At 43.1% G+C, this 17,876-nt stretch overlaps 1 protein-coding gene across 2 annotated transcripts in view; it reads left to right on the top strand.

Moving 5' to 3' along the window:
- mindy3 (MINDY lysine 48 deubiquitinase 3) overlaps positions 1-17,876 on the top strand; it is a 162,719-nt gene that overhangs the window by 140,730 nt on the left and 4,113 nt on the right. Inside the window, exon 14 of one of the 2 annotated variants that reach the window (XM_072508667.1) lies at positions 17,574-17,645. The exons of the other annotated variant lie outside the window; for it this stretch is intronic. Within the exon in view, the coding sequence (XP_072364768.1) occupies positions 17,574-17,645 (72 nt within the window). The remainder of the gene's footprint in view (positions 1-17,573; positions 17,646-17,876) is intronic. 2 annotated transcript variants of the gene reach the window in all.

Here is a 17,876-nt window from a genome sequence, read left to right as displayed (position 1 = left end):
CAGAATAGCCAACTTCTGTTGCTGTAACCACGACTACTTTGGCTGATTTGGTTAATTATCTGCCCCACCCCTGGTTGTTGATGGCGGGGGAATTTATAGATTATAATTCCCTTTGAGTGTCATGAGGAGGTAGTTGGACTCTATCTTGTGGTTAGACACTTTCTTGTTGCCAATGGTCATTACCTAGCATTTGTGAGATGCAAATGATAATTGCCACTCATCCGCCCAAACCGGAATGTAGTACAGGTCTTGTTGCACATGGACTACTTCACTATCTGAGGAGTTGCAAATTAACATTGTGCAATCATCAGCGAATATTCCGACTTCTGATCTTATATTGGAGGAAAGGTCACTGATGAAACAGTTGAAGATGGTTGGACTGAGATCAATCCACTAAGAAATTCTTGCAGCGACAGCATGGTGGTGCAGTGGTTAGCACTGTTGCCTTACGCGTTGAGGACCTGGCTTCAATCCTGGCCCCGGGTCACTGTCTGTGCGGGGTTTTCACATTCTTCCTGTGTCTGCCTGGGTCTCACTCCCACAACCCAAAGATATGCAGGGTAGGTGGATTGGCCACGCTAAATTGCCGCTTAATGGATGTTTTTCAAAAAAAATCTTGCAGCAATGTCTGAAGCTGAGATAATTGGTATCCAATGGCCTCCACTATCTTTCTTTGCACTAGGAACCACTTCAGCTATTGGCGAATATTCCCCTGATTCCCATTGACTTCAATAAAGTGCTTCTGGATGCTACACTTAGTCAACTGTTACGTTGATGTCGAGGGCAATTACTGTCACCTGACCTGTAGAATTTCGAGTCCTTGTCCATGTTTGGACCATGTTTGCATCTCTTACCAAAAAAACAACCTTGATTCATCCATCCTTGCACACAACTGGCCTATCCATAACCAAGCCTTCCTCTCCAAAGTCTTTGTATTTCCCAGAACTGCTATTTGAATTCCACTCATCAGACCTCCGTGCCTGCCACCGTGTTAAAACATTCTCTTATCAAAGTTACAAATATCATCTTATGTGACTAATAATAGTAAACTTCTTATCCTCAAAATTCTCAAACTGCCTGCAACTTTTGACACTGTTAACCGCATCATTTCCCTTCGACCTTCATTCAACTGGGTGGAATTGGAGCTGCCTGGTTCCATTCTTCATATCTAGTTATAACTAGAGAATCGCCTGAAGTAGCTTATTTTCCTGCTCTAGCACCATACTATTGCCTCCGGTGTTTACCAAGGATCTATCCTGACGCTCCTATTTCCTACAATTTTAGAGTTTGCAAGGATGGATGGGTCAAAGCTAAGCTTTTTGAGGCAAGATGTATTGCAGCCTTGGTCCAAACATGAACAAAAACTGAATTCCAAAGGTGAGGTGAAAGTACCTGTCCCTTAGTGACATAACACAAAAACCCAACATCAGTTTCCATTTGTTTTTAAATTCCATGGGATGTGAGCGTCACTGGCTGGGCCAGCATTTATTGCACATCCCTAAGGGAATTTAAGAGTCAACTACATTGCTTTGGATTTGAGTCACATATACAAAGAGAACAAAGTAAAGTACAGCACAGGAATAGGCCCTTCGGCCCTCCAAACCTGTGCTGATCATGATGCCCTAACTAAAAACAAAAAACCTTGTGCCCTTACTCGGTTAGTATCCCTCTATTTCCTCCCTATTTATGTACCCATCCAGGTGCCTCTTAAATGTTGCTAATGTGTGTGCTTCCACCACATCCTCTGGCAGCACGTTCCAGGCACCCACCACCCCCTGCATGAAAAACTTACCCCGCACATCTCGCTTAAACTTTCCCCCTCTCACCTTGAACCTGTGCCCCCTTGTAATTGACACTTCCACCCTTGGTAAAAGCCTCTGACTATCCACTCTGTCTTTGCCGCTCATAATTTTTCAGACCTCTATCAGGCCTCCCCTCAGTCTCCACCTTTCCAGTGAAAACAATCCTAGTTTATTCAACCTCTCCTCGAGACCAGGCAACATCCTGGTGAACCTTCTTTGCCCTCTCGCCAAAGTTTCCATGTCCTTCTGATAATGTGGTGACCACAACTGCACGCAATACTCCAAAAGGGCAGAACCAAGGTTTTATAAAGCTGCAACAGGATTTCCCAACTCCTATGCTCAATGCTGAGGCTCATTAAGGCAAGCATGCCATATGCCTTCTTAATCACCTTGGCGACCTGTGTTGCCACTTTTAGGGTACAGTGGATCAGCATGCCCAGGCCCCTCTGTATGTTAATGTTCCTAAGTGTTCTGCCATTTACAGTATAATTCATAACCAAATTTGATCTTCCAAATGTATCACCTCGCATTTATCCAGATTAGACTCCATGTGCCAATTAGTCCCCAATCTATCTACATCCTGTTGTATCCTCTGACAATCCTCGGCATTATCATCAACTCCACCAATCTTCTTGTCATCTGCAAACTTACTAATCAGACCACCTATGTTTTCCTCCTGATCACGTATATATACTACAAACAACAGAAGTCCCAGCACTGAACCCTGCAGAACACCACTAGCTACAGGTCTCATTCTGAAAAACACCCTTCCAGCGCTACTCTGTCTCTATAACCAAGCTAGTTCTGTATCCATCTAGCCAGCCCACCCCAAATCCCATGTGATTTTAGTTTTTGTACCAGTTTGCCAAGTGGGAATCGCCTTACTAAAGTCCATATAAACTACATCGGCAGCCCTTCCCTCATCAACTTTCTTTGTCACCACTTCAAAAAAACTCACAAGTTGATGAGACATGACCGTTCCCATACAAAACCATGATGCTGCCAGTCACTAACTAGTCAGTTTTCCTCCAAATGTGCATATATCCTGTCCCTCAGTAACTTTTCCAAAAGCTTCCCCACCACTGATGTCAGGCTCACCGGTCAATCATTTGCTGGATTATCCCTACTTCCTTCCTTAAACAAGGGAACAACATTGGCTATTCCCCAACCTCGCCTGTGGTCGAAGAGGATGCAAATTTATCTGGATAAAAGCAAATTACTGCGGATGCTTGAATCTGAAACTAAAGAGAAAATGCTGGAAAATCGCAGCAGGCCTGGCAGCATCCGTAGGGAGAGAAAAGAGCTAACCTTTCAAGTCCGACGACTCTTTGTCAAAGCTAACAGACAGAGAAAGTGGGAAATATTTATACTGTGGAGTGAGAATGAAAGATGAGTCATAGCCACAGAAACCCAGGGAAACCAGGTGCTAATGGCCACAGAAACCAAGGGGAAAGAGTGCTAATGGCAGCCCCCAGAGAGGACAAAAGATGTGAAAGGTCAAACAGCAGAGAAACTAACATCAGAGGGTGAACTGTCGATGTGGGAGGTGGGGAAGGGGAAAGCAAAGAGGAGAAAGGGTAAGGAAAGGTGGATAAGATTGTGGGGGGGGGTGGGGTGGTTAAATATATATTAAGAAAGGCAAGAAATGGTAAAAGACAGTTAAAATGAAATGAGATGAAAACAAATGGGGTGCGGTGGGGCAGAGCTGATCATCTGAAGTTGTTGAATTCGATGTTGAGACCAGAAGGCTGTAGTGTGCCTAACCGGAAGATGAGATATTGTTCCTCCAGTTTGCGTTGAGCTTCACTGAAACATTGCAGCAGGCCAATGACAGACATGTGGGCATAGGAGCAGGGTCTTTTGTTAAAATGGCAAGCAACGGGAAGATCAGGGTCCTGAATGCGCACAGGCTGAAGATGCTCAGCAAAGCGATCACCCAGTCTGCGTTTGGTCTCTCCGACAGAGGAGACCACATTGGGAGCAGCGACTGCAATAGACCAAATTGGAAGAGATGCAAGTGAAACGCTGCTTAACCTGGAATGAGTGTTTTTTTCCTGGGATGTTAAGCATAGAAGAGGTAAATGGGCAGGTGTTACACCTTCTGCGATTGCATGGGAAGGTGCCATAGGTGATGGGAGAGGTACTGGATATGGTGGAGTGAACTAGATTATCTCTGAGGGAACGGTCTCTGCGGAATGCTGACAGAGGGAGTGAAGGGAAGATGTGTTTGTTGGTGGCATCACGCTGGAGTTGGCGAAAATGGCGGAGGATTGTGCTTTGTATATAGAGGCTGGTGGAATGAAATGTGAGAACAAGGGGGACTCCATCCTTGTTCTGGGAGGGAGGGGAGGGGGTGAGGGTAGTGGCGCAGGAGATGGACCGCACACTGTTGAGGGCCCTGTCAACCACAGTAGGTGGGAAATCACGGTTGAGGAAGAAGGAACACATTTTCGAAGCACCATTTTGGAAAGTGGCATCATCGGAACAAATCCGATGGAGGCGAAGCAGTTGCGACAAAGGGATGGAGTCCTTACAGGGTGTCGGGTGCGAAGAGCTGTAGTCCAGATAGCTGTGGGAGTCGGTGGGCTTGTAGTGGATATTAGTAGATAGTCTATTGCCAGAAATGGAGACAGAAAGATCAAGGAAGGGAAGGGAAGTGTCTGAGATGGACCAGGTGAAAGTGATGGAGGGGTGGAAACTGGAAGCGAAGTTGATGAATTTTTCCAGGTCCGGATGAGAGCATGACGCGGCACGAAAATAGTCATCAATGTATCGGTAAAGGAGTTGTGGGAGGGGACCCGGGTAGGCGTGGAACAAGGAATGTTCCACATACCCCATAAAAAGGCAAGCGTAGCTAGGACCCATGCAAGTACCCATTGCTACACCTTTGATTTGGAGAAAGTGAGATGAGTTAAAGGAGAAGTTGTTGAGAGATGGAACAAGTTCAGCCAGGTGGAGAGAGTGGTGGTGGATGGGAATTGTCTGGGTCTCTTTTCGAGAAAGAAGCCAAGAGCTCTCAGGCCATCCTGGTGTGGGATGGAGGTGTAGACAGATTGCACATCCATGGTGAATAGAATGTGGTTAGGGCCCGAGAACTGGAAGTTGTCAATATGACGCAGGGCATCAGAGGAATCCCAGATGTACGTGGAGAGGGAATGGGCCAGAGGAGTAAGGATGGAGTCAAGATAAGAGGAAATAAGTTCAGTGGGACAGGAGCACGCTGACACACGGGCCTGCCGGGACAGTCCTTTTTGTGGATTTTGGGAAGTAGATAAAACTTGATGCAGCGTTTCACTTGCATCTCTTCCAATTTGGTCTATTGCATTCGCTGCTCCCAATGTGGTCGCCTCTGTATCGGAGAGACCAAACGCAGACTGGGTGATCGCTTTGCTGAGCTCTTCGGTCTGTGCGCATTCAGGACCCTGATCTTCCCGTTGCTTGCCGTTTTAACAAAAGACCCTGCTCCCATGCCCACATGTCTGTCCTTGGCCTGCTGCAATGTTCCAGTGAAGCGCAACGCAAACTGGAAGAACAACATCACACAACAGCCTTCCGGTCTCAACATCAAATTCAACATTCAACAACTTAAGATGATTAGCTCTACCCCACCTCGACCCATTTGTTTTTATCCCATTTCATTTTAACTGTCTTTTACCATTTCTTGTCTTAATATATATTTAACCCCCCCCCCTCAATCTTTTCCACCTTTCCTTACCCTTTCACCACTTTGCTTCCCCCTTCCCCTCCCCCCACTTCTATAGTTCACCCTCTGATGTTAGTTTCTCTGTTATTTGGCCCTTCACATCTTTTGTTCTCTCTGGGGACTACCATTAGCACTCTTTCCCCTTGGTTCCTGTGGCCATTAGCACCCAGTTTCCCTGGGTTTCCGTGGCTATGACTCATCTTTCATTCTCACTCCACAGTATAAATATTTCCCACTTTCTCTGTCTGTTAGCTTTGACAAAGAGTCGTCGGACTTGAAAGGTTAGCTCTTTTCTCTCCCTACGGATGCTGCCAGACCTGCTGAGATTTTCCAGCATTTTCTCTTTTGTATGCGAATATATCTGTTAAGGCCCCAGCTATTTCTCCCCTTGCCTCCCGCAGTAACCTGGGATAAATCCCATCCAGTCCCAGAGACTTGTCTATTTTAATGCAATTTAGGATACTCAACACTTCCTCCTTTGATATATTGACATTCTCAAGATGTTTCTCACACCTATCCCTGACCTCAACATCCGTCATGTCCTTCTCCCTGGTGCATCTCGATACAAAGTACTCATTCAGGATTGCACCCACTTCCTGTGGTTCCACGCATAACTTCCCTCCATTGTTCTTGAGTGAGCCTACTCTTTTTCTTTCTACCCTCTTGCTCCTAGTATATGCATAAAACGCCTTGGGCTTCTCCTTGACCATGTTTGCTAAAGACATTTCATGGTCCCTTTTAGCCCTCCTAATTCCACGTTTCATTTCCTTCCTACTTTCACTGAACTCCTCAAAGGCTTCGTCAGTTTTGAGATGCCTAGACCCATTGTGTGCTTCCTTTAGGCCAAACCAGATAAGGATGACAGATTTTCTCCCCTAAAGGACATTATATATGATGATGACACCCAGCGCTACCTCACCAACACCTCTCCCGACAATGCCCCTGTCTCTAAATTGTCAGACTACTTGCCCAAAATCTAGTACTGGATAAGCTGAAATTTTCCCCAACTAAATATTGAGAAAAGTGAAGCCGATGCCTTCAGTCTTCGACATAAATGCTACTCCTAGCCATCAACTCCAGCTCTTCCTGTCTAAGACTAAACCATACTGTTCACAGCCGCAATCTAGGATTTAATCTTGCGATGAGCTTCTGACCACATATACCTGCTACAATGGAGACCACCCACTTCTACCTCCATAACCTACCTCTACCTTCCCGTAACAGCCTCCCCGAACAGGCGACTAGGGGCTTTTCACAGTAACTTCATTGAAGCCTACTTGTGACAATAAGCAATTTTAATTTCATTTTCATTTCATTTTTCATAATATCGGCCAATTGTGCACCCGCCCTCCACTCAGTTGCAGCTGAAACCCTCATCTATATATTTGTTACCTCACATGTTGTACCCAGAAAAAGCCTGAGGTCATCCAAAACTCTACCATATCTTGTACCATGACTCATTCACCCATCTTCCCCTGTGCTTACTGACCTACATTTGCTCAGAGTTGATTGATGCCTCAATTTTGTGATTCTGATCCTTGTTCTCAAATCCCTCCATGGCCTAAGTTCTCCCCATCATTGTAACAGGGGCTGGTTTAGCACAGTGGGCTAAACAGCTGGTTTGTAATGCAGAACAAGGCCAGCAGCGCGGGTTCAATTCCCGTACCAGCCTCCTCAAACCAGGCGCCGGAATGTGACGACTAGGGGCTTTTCACAGTAACTTCATTGAAGTCTACTTGTGACAATAAACAATTATTATTAACCTCCTCCAGCACTAAAACCTTCCATGATATCTCGGCTCCTCCAAGCCTCTTAATAACCCTGATGTTAATCACACCACCATTTGCAGCCATGCTTCAACTGCCAAGGACCAAAGTCCTGGATTTTCTTCCTGGAATCTTTGCACCTCACCTTTCTTCTTTAACATGCTCCTGAGAACCTACATTTTTGACTAAGCCTTTGGTTGTCTGCCTTCATGCCTCCTTATGTCAGATTGTGTGCTGCACCTTGGAATATTTTAGGACAGTATATAAATACAAGGTGTTAACGCAAAGTACTGCAATGCTTAACAAAATAGGTAATCCCCTCATAAAGTTAGTGATTAAGTTAATCCTACTTCAAACTATGCAATCCTATCGTTCTGGTTTGGCAAATATTGTTTCTTGAGCCCGATATGCTTTTGTGTTGATCCTTTCATCAAATAATTGTTAGTGCTTTATCCCTCTTCCTTTCTTTTGCCCCACTCCCCTGCCACACAAAAAGAAACACTAGTCTTCCTTCATTAATATTGAGCCCAATTAACTCTTAAGTGAATGGGTTAAAATTGGGCCCCAATTTCCAAGATTGGTTTGTAATGCCGGTTTGCTAATTTTCGAAGAAGTGATGTTGGGTCCACATTTAGATTTTTTTTTTCTTATGGAATTTGCTGGTTTTACTATCTGTGCTGTACTGTTCATTATTTGACTCTTGATATAAATGTGGCACCAGTAGAAAACATGAACTAACACTCAAGATTTTCCTCTTTTGACATTATCTACAAAGAGACAGTTTTAAATTGTAAATCCAAGCTATTTTAAGATTTGTATTGTGTACAGTGCGGGAAAAAGAATACCTTTTGAACCAGCACAGTATGTGATATAGTTAACCTCGATAGAAGTTCACATTTAGAAACTAAATTTGGGAGGTCAGCAAAAGAAGTCTTGAACCTTTGTAAATTCATAACTTAGAACAATAAATACAAAAGGTCCAATTTAAATCCCCATGAGGAAATGTGAAGGTATTTGTTTGTTGACATTGAATATCCTAGGCAGGAGGTTTGCTAGTGCATGCTGGGATGGTTAAACTAGTGTGGCAGGGGGGGTGGGAACCGGAACAGAAAGCCAGTAAGTGTAGAGACTGGGGGAAAAAGTGAGATTGAGATAAATATAGCGCAGAGTAAGAGCAGGCAGAGGGAACCCGCAGGGCTCAGCGGGACTGTAGGTCTCGAGTGCGCTTGCTTCAATGCAAGAAGTATAACAGGTAAGACAGATGAACTGGGAGCCTGGATTACTGCATGGAACTATGATGTAATTGCAATTACAGAGACATGGTTAAAGGAGGGACAGGATTGGCAGCTTAACATTCTGGGATAACATTGTTCTAGACGGGACAGAATGGGAAACAAAAGTGGTGGGGGAGTTGCATTGCTAATTAGGAAGCAGATCAAAGCTGTGTTGAGGGAGGACACATTGGAGGGATCTTGTAGTGAGACATTACGGATGGAGCTCAGGAATAAGAACGGTGAAATGATGGGTGATTTTTACTTCTCCCATATTGACTGGAAATCCCTTACAGCCAGGGGCTCGGATGGAGAGCAATTTGTTAGATATGTCCAGGAGGGTTTTTTAGAACATACAGTGCAGAAGGAGGCCATTTGGCCCATCACGTCTGCACCGACCCACTTAAACCCTCATTTCCACCCTAACCCAATAACCCCTCCTAACCTTTTTGGACACTAAGGGCAATTTAGCATGACCAATCCACCGAATTTGCAAGTCTTTGGACTGTGGGAGGAAACCGGAGCACCCGGAGTAAACCCACGCAGACGGGGAGAACGTGCAGACTCTGCACAGACAGTGACCCAGCAGGGAATCAAACCTGAAGCCACAGTGCTAACCGCTATGCTCTGATACAGTATGTTGACAATCCAACCATGGAGGGGGCCATACTAGACTTGATATTGCGGAATGGGCCAGGCCAGGTGATTCATGTTTCAGTGGGGGAGCATTTAGGGCTTAGTGACCATAATTCCATAAGATTTTGAATAGTCATGGATAAGGACAAGAGTAGCCCGCTGGCGAGGGTGCTTAATTGGGCGAGGGCCAATTACATCCAAATTACGCAGGAACTGGGGAATGTGGATTGGGAGCAGCTATTTGAAAGCAAATCCACATCATTCATGTGGGCGGCTTTTAAAGGCCAGTTGATTGAAATGAATGATGGAAATGGCAGGATTCGGGAACCATGGATGACTAAGTTTAGTCAAAAGGAAAAAGGAAGCATACGATAGGTCAAGGCATCTAAAAACAGTGAAAGTAGGAAGGAACTTTAATTAGGAGTGCTAAAAGGGGCCATGAAATGTCTTTAGCAAACAAGGTGAAGGAGAATCCCAAGGCTTTTTATGCATATATTAGGAGCAAGAGGGTACCAAGGGAAAGACTAGGCCCACTCAAGGACAAAAGGAAGTTAAGTGTGGAACCACAAGAAGTAGGTGAAATCCTGAATAAGTACTTTGTATCAGTGTTCACCAGGGAGAAGGATATGACGGATGTTGAGGTCTGGATAGGTATGTGAACGGTCTTGAGAATGACAATATATCAAAGGAGGAAGTGTTGAGTATCCCAAATTGCATTAAGGTAGACAAACCCTCAGGGTCGGATGGGATCCATCTCGGGTTACTGCGGGAGGCAAGGGGAGAAATGGCTGGGACCTTAGCAGATATCTTCTCATCCTCTTTGACCACAGGCGAGGTTCCAGAGAACTGGAGAATAGCCAACGTTATTCCCTTGTTTAAGAAAGGAAGCAGGAATAATCCAGCAAATTATAGGCCAGTTAGCCTGACATCAGTGGTGGGGAAGCTTTTTGAAAAGATACCGAGGGACAGGATATATGCACATTTGGTGAAAAATGGACTAGTTCGTGATAGGCAGCATGGTTTCTGTACGGGGACGGTCGTGTCTCACAAACATGATTGCGTTTTTTCAAGAGGTGTCAAAGAAAATTGATGAGGGAAGGGCTGTCGATGTAGTTTATATGGACTTTAATAAGGCATTTCATAAGGTCCCACATGGCAGACTGGTACAAAAACTAAATCACATGGATTCGGGGTGGGCTGGCTAGATAGATACAGAACTTGGCTTGGTCATAGAAAACAGAGTAGTGGTGAAAAGGTATTTTTCAGAATGGAGATCTGTTGCTAGTGGTGTTCCGCAGGGATCAGTGCTGTGTCCTCTATTGTTTGTGGTATATATAAATGAAATGGAGGAAAATGTGGGTGGTATGATATGCAATTTTGCAGATGACGCAAAGATTGGTGGAGTTGCTGATAGTGCCGAGGATTGTCAGAGGATGCAACAGGATATAGTTAGCTTGGAGACTTGGGCAGAGAAATGGCAGATGAATTTTAATCTGGCCAAATGCAAGGTGATGCATTTTGGAGAATTAAATCTAGGTATGAATTATACTGTAAATGGCAGAACCCTTAGGAGCATCATCAGAGGGATCTGGGCGTGCAGGTCCACAGCTCTAAAAGTGGCAACACAGGAGGCCAAGGTGATTAAGAAGGCATTTGTCATGCTTGCCATCATCAGCCAGAGCATTGAGTACAGAAGTTGGGAAATGATGTCACAGCTATATAAAACCTTGGTTAGGCCACATTTGGAGTACTGCGTGCAGTTCTGGTCACCACATTATCAGAAGGACATGGAAGCTTTGGAGAGAGGGCAGAGAAGGTTCTCAAGGGTGTTGCCTTGTCTCGAGGGTGTTGGCTATGAGGAGAGTTTGAATAAACTAGGATTGTTTCCTGGGGAGGTTGAGGGGAGACCTGATAGAGGTTTACAAAATTATGAGGGGCATAGACGGCGTGGATGGTCTAAGGTTTTTACAAAGGGTGGAAGTGTCAATTACAATGGGGCACATGTTCAAGGTGAGAAGGGGAAAGTTTAAGAGAGATGTGCGGAGTACGTTTTTCAGAGAGTGGTGGGTGCCTTGAATGCACTACCAGAGGATGTGGTGGAAGCAGCCACATTAGCAACATTTAAGAGACATCTGGATGGGTACATGAATAGGGAGGAAATGGAGGGATACGGACCGAGTAAGGGCAGAAGGTTATTTGTTTTTAGTTAGGGCATCATGATAGTTGCAGGCTTGGAGGGCCAAAGGGCTTGTTCCTGTGCTGTTCTTTGTTCTATAACCGTTTTCACAAGCATCACTTGGTGATCACCTGATCTCTATTTTTAAAATTCATTTCCCATTTGATTTCATTTCAAACTCAAAATGTTCACAGAAAGCAAACCACACGCCAGATATTTTTCCATCTGCATGGATCAAAATAACTTTATTCGTTTGTGCATTCAGAATTCTATATAATTTATTCAAGTGTTCGAGTTTAATATAACCTACAAGACTTCGGCACATGCTGGCAGAACCTCACATGATCAGATGTTCTTTTCCTTTCTCCTTCCTTCCCTCAGAATATTAATCACATGTATCTATGTGCTAAACTGCAAATCGTAGGAATTTTCTTACCTTATTTCACTACAGAGAGTGAGAGAATGCGAAGATAGTTATCAAATCTCAGTCAGGAAAGCTATGAAGAAAGAAATAAAGAAAAGATCTTTAGGAAGGGAAGGCGATAGAGAAAAATGTACCATGCCACTTTGCCTGTAGCCCATGTGACTGAAACAGCTTGCCATTTTTAACCAGATTTATGGCTTCAACCCAAGCTTACAGCAGAAGATCACCTGCCAAGGAAGTGCTTAATCCTGATAGCTCTAGCCTTCATAGGATTGTAATTATGATTCTCACATTGGCCTATGGGAATGGTCACTTGATAACTTTTTAAAAATAAAAATTTGATAATTTACCAATGTCCCTATAAAGTATTATCCATTTCCATTCCTTGAAGCTTAATTACTTTTTTAATCTAAATTTAATGTAAAGCTGTGGAATAGTAGTTGTAATTTCCTCTTTTGGAATTGTATTGGCACATCTAGACATAGGAACAGCTTCTTCCCCACAGCTACTAAATGACTCTCCCTCAAACTGATCTGTTCCCTGTAAGAACACTATTCACGACGCCCTATGCTGCTTTTGCTCATGTATTTTTGTTTTGTTTGGCTCTTCCGCACTGTAACCAATCACTGTTTGTCAATGTACCATTTGTCAATTTATCTGTCGATTATTCTTTTTGTCTACTGTGTACGCTCCTTTGGCCACAGAAAAATACTTTTCACTGTACTTCGGTACATGTGACAACAAATCAATCAATCAATCAAAGAGCACTAAGTGGAAAGGAACTTCCCTGTCATGAGGACGTTTGTGAACCAGTGAAGTTATCACTGTGCAACACAAGTGTGAGCAGCTCAGAACTAAATTAAAAGTGAGAACTACAAAGGTTACTACCTGAGTGACGAGCAAATTAATATAGGGTAAATAAGGTCAGAGTTAGGTGCATGCCTCATAGACTGGTATAGAAGAAGTGCGTTTTGACTTGAGAGGCACTGGCACCAGTAATGGGGAAATGGGAGCTGTACCCACGCAGGCATGAGAATCTTGATGAATCACAACTAGAGCTATAAGACGGCTTTAAACAAAATAGTGGGCTAGGGAGGGTTCACGTGAGAGACACTTGGAAAGTTAGAGAACAGGGCAATAATGCAGGGTAGCAATGCAGTTATGATAACCAGAGCATACAGATGTGAGAGTGTACCAACTGAGGTCTCAGATAGGAAAACATGGCGAAAGGACAAAATTAAAAGCTGTTTATCTGCAGCATTCGTGTCGAGATGGATGAATTGATAAAGAAATAGAAATAAATGAATATGATGGCCATTATAGAGGTGTGGCTATAAGATGACAACAGTTGGGTTCTGAATATTCAAGGCTATTTGGCATTGTGGATTGACAGAAAGAAGAAAAGGAGGAGTCGTATCTCTGTTAATAAAGAGTAAGATCAATACAATAATGAGAACTTATATTGGTCCACGCAGTCAAGCTATTGAATCAGTTTGGGTGGACATAAGAAATAGCAAAGGAAGGAAGTCACTAGTGGGAAGAAGTGTATAGGCCTCCTAACAGTAGCTTCATGTAGAGTATAAATTAAGATACAATGCAGGCTTGTAAGAAAGGTACTGCAATAATCGTGGGAAATTTTAATCTCTAAATGGTTTGGATGAATCGAGTTTGCAAGGAGCCTGGAGAATTAGTTAATGGAGTGTATTCTGGACAGTTTCTGAAACAATATATTCTGGAACCAACCAGGGAATAAACTGCATTGGGCCTGATGATGTGTAAATTTTTTAAAATTAATTTGTGCAATGTGAGCATTGCTGGCTAGGCCAGCATTTATTGCTCACCCTTGAAGGCTGTGGCGAGTGCCTTCTTGAACTGCTACAATCCATGTGATATTGTCACACCCAGAGTGCTGTTAGTGAGGGTGTTCCAGGATTTTGACCCAGCTACAGTGAAACAGGATTAATTAATGATCTCCAAGTAGAGGATATCCTAGGCAAGAGCAATCAAAGCACAATAGTATTTCACATTCAGTTTGAGGATCAGATATTTGGATCTAAAATTAGTGTCTTGCACCATATAAAAACACAAGGGAATGAAGAAATAGTTAGCCAAAGTGGATTGATGGCAGACATTTAAAGAGATGATTCATAGTTATTAATAAAGATATATTTCATTGAGAAATAAAGACTCTATGAAACGGATACACCATCCATGGCTAACTAAGGAAACTAAGGATGCTATAGCATTGAAAGAAAATGCTTGTAATGCTGCAAAGGTTAAGTGTTGGTCAGAAGATTGGGATTTTTTTTTTTACAAAGCAGCAAAGGATGGCTTTTAAGAAGATAAAAAGTTTAGTATGAAAAGAACCGAGCAGGAAATATAAAAATGCACATGAAAAGTTTCTGTAAGCATATCAAATGGAAAACAGTAGCTAAAGTGAGTATTGGTCCCATATACTGGATGAGACTGGGGAATTGACAATTGGAAACCAGAAAATAGCAGAGACTTTGAATAAGTATTTTGTGTCTGATGTGCAAGTTAAGGCCACAATCGGATCAATAATGATCTTGTTGAATGGTGAGGCAGGCCCGAGGGGCCGAATGGCCTACTCCTGTTCCTGTTATGTTCTAGGCAGAAAGCTTGGGTGTTGGTGTCTGCTCTCTCAACTTATAACGTGGGTGGGCAACACGGTGGCACAGTGGTTAGTACTGTTGCCTCACGATGCCGAGGACCGTGGTTCAATCCCGGCCCAGGTCACTGGCTGTGTGGAGTTTGCACATTCTCCCCTTGTCTGCGTGGGTCCCACCCCAAAACGATGTGCCGGGTGGGTCAATTAGCCACGCTAAATTGACCCTTAATTGGGAAAAAATAGAATTGGGTACTCAAAATTTATTTTTAAAAACTTATAGCCTAGTTTATTTATTCCATTGGAAGGATGAAGAAGGAATAATGAAATATTTTTGAACTATTTCAATGTATTGGCAGTTTTCTTAACATAACAACAAAAGGGCTTTATATTTTATAACCGAAAATACATCTGGCACATCTTGTTCAGGTTACACTGAGATCGGTGTTTTATTCCTGTGATATTAGCCATTAAGCAGACAGTGATCTCGTTAAACAGTTGTCTTATTTTATGCATTTCTTATTGTAGTTTCATAGAATTTCATAGAATTTACAGTGCAGAAGGAGGCCATTCAGCCCATCGAGACTGCACCGGCTCTTGGAAAGAGCACCCTACCCAAGGTCCACACCTCCACCCTATCCCCATAACATAGTAACCCCACCCAACACGAAGGGCAATTTTGGACACTATGGGCAATTTTAGCATGGCCAATCCACCTAACCCGCACATCTTTGGACTGTGGGAGGAAACCGGAGCACCTGGAGGAAACCCACGCACACACGGGGAGGATGTGCAGACTCCGCACAGACAGTGACCCAAGCCGGAATCGAACCTGGGACCCTGGAGCTGTGAAGCAATTGTGCTATCCACAATGCTACCGTGCTAAAGTTGTTGGATTTCAATGAGAGTACCCTGTGTTTTGTTATTGACTACCTTTTATTAGATATTTTCAAAGTTCTCAGTTGTGAAAGGTTTAATTAAATGAGGCAACAATGTATTTTCAGTTTATTTACCTTTATGCAATATTCAAAACACATTTTGGAGTTTCTTTACGGAATACCCCCTAAACTTCCTAAGATGGTCTCTTCTGACCTAGAGAGAGAGAGCAAGGTGGGTTTTGGTGAGCTTTATTCAGGTTTTACATTTAATAGTTTCTTTAAACGATCTGGAATACTATCTTAAGAGGGGAGAAATTGCCAAAGTCCTGACCTCGACAGCAGTGGAAGGCTTGCTTGTCAGAAAATCATGGGTGCGCTGCAATTTAGACAGCATGTTATATTAATCTTGAATGACCATGAAAAGATAACATGGTTTGAGTTTTTACGGCAGTGTTATAAAAAGTAAAAAGCTCAATTTTGCCGATAATGGAAATCTACAGAGGAAAACGATCCAAGCCCTGGGAATATGGCTCAAAAAGTTGGAAGATTCCAGAGTGCAGACCACCCTGCCTGCCATGTACCAATGGGAGAATCGCCACTCCCAGCACCAGCCCATACCTCTTCCACTCCCAGTACATTCAATCCAGCTATCACCCACCTTTCTCTTCCACATTCACAGGTCACAAGAGCCACCTCTTTGTGAGATTTTCAACATTTCCCTGCCCTGCAGTTTTTCTGCTGTAGCTATTTGCACCTCCTGTGAATCTATCTTGTTTTTTTACTTGTTCAATTGCCTTGCACCATCATTATTTTCGTCATTTATTCACTCTGTCCACCACCCTATCACACACCTCCCCCTTTGTCCTCCCCCATCCTTATCTTTCCCAGACTTGGTACTTGATTAAAAGCTGTTGATGTCTTGTATCTTCCAGTTCTGATGAAATGTCATCAACATGAAACCTGTTTGCCTCCCTATAGACGTTGCCTGACCTGCTAAATGTTTCCTAATATTTCTGTGTTTATTGTAATTTATTTGTTTTATACTTTTTAAAATGTCTCTACCATAAATAGTTAACATGTATAACAAAGGGATATTTAATAAAACATATAAGGGTACCATTTTCACATTGGACACAATCAACACTCCAGATACAAATTGTGACCAAAATTGCATCCTTTTATTGTCTAATTTCTTCTCTCTCACTTTTACTGGCGGCACGGTAGCACAGTGTGCTTCACAGCGCCAGGGCCCCAAGTTCGATTCCCGACTTGGGTCACTGTCTGTGTGGAGTCTGCACGTTCTCCCCGTGTCTGTAGGTTTCCTCCGGGTGCTCCGGTTTCCTCCCACAAGTCCTGAAAGACATATTAGGTAATTTGGACATTCTGAATTCCCCCTCAGTGTACCCAAACAGGCGCTGGAGTGTGGCGACTAGGGGCTTTTCACAGTAACTTCATTGCAGTGTTAATGTAAGCCTACTTCTAACAATAATAAAGATTATTATTACATATTGCCAAATGCACAATTAGCCATGAACCAACACAGTCACACAGCATTTTGAAACCTAATTTGATTTTCAAATATTGCTTGATATATTCAATGGTGCAGCTGAAAATGGATTTGAATTCTGTGTCAATCCATCACCCAATGTTAAATGATTAAAAATGTGTCCTAAATAATTAAAGTTCCTGGTTATATTGGGATTCAGGAGCCAATCTCTCAGTAAATTAAAACAGTTGCGTTCAAAAGTTTATGAAACATTCCTTGTGAACCAGCGAGAGCCTCCGCAATGACTTGGAAACCAGCACAATTAGCAGAAACTCCCAATGGTAATTGACTTAATCCATCCTGCGGTGAGAAGCATGGGGTTGGGTGGGGTGGCAGGGTGTGCTGGAGGTGGAAAGATGACTAGTTTTGTGGAAGCCCAAGTGGCTCTATGAAGGCAGTGATCTTCTGCACCAGATACACCTACTTCAACCGAATTGTGCAGAAAAACCAACCCAATCAAGTGGAAGCTCTGGTCCTTAATTTATAGATGTTCTTCAGTAACTACATACGTCACCATCTTGTTTTCCGGGTTTAATGAGTGTTTTTGCACTACATCCATAAACATTTATTTGTAGTAAGCAGCTAATCAATTAGATCTGTCAACAGCTGCTGCTTTAATTATTGTGTGACTTGACTAATGTTTACTTGACAAGTAGAGTTAAACGCCAAAGCTGTGTAGTGCACTTTGGAAAGCAAAAGTTTAAAAAATCCATGTAAAAGTCTCGCCATTTTGCTGTGCTTTCAGGAATCTGCCATTCCAGATTCATTCACTGTTTATCACTACAATGGGTTGAAGCAGTCTAACCACAGTGAAAAGGTGAGGCAAGACAAGAACTTAACTGTTAATCACCTACACTTCCTGTCACTTTAGAAACCCATGATTTGAATGTGCATACATTGACAGTGTGATGTGGTTATCTGTATTAACCTCATATTTTTGTGCAACAACACCAATTGTATAAAGGTCATGAATATGATTTGAGAGTTTGACCCCAGTTAATTTTGCTGGCATTATCCAAACCACAGGTTCTGCTGAGCATATTAAAAA

This window comes from Scyliorhinus torazame, chromosome 6 (genome assembly GCF_047496885.1).
Source record: "Scyliorhinus torazame isolate Kashiwa2021f chromosome 6, sScyTor2.1, whole genome shotgun sequence".
NCBI classification, from domain to species: Eukaryota; Metazoa; Chordata; class Chondrichthyes; order Carcharhiniformes; family Scyliorhinidae; genus Scyliorhinus; species Scyliorhinus torazame.
The sequence above is the reverse complement of the archived record's forward strand: the minus strand, read 5'-3'. Positions and strand labels throughout refer to the sequence as shown.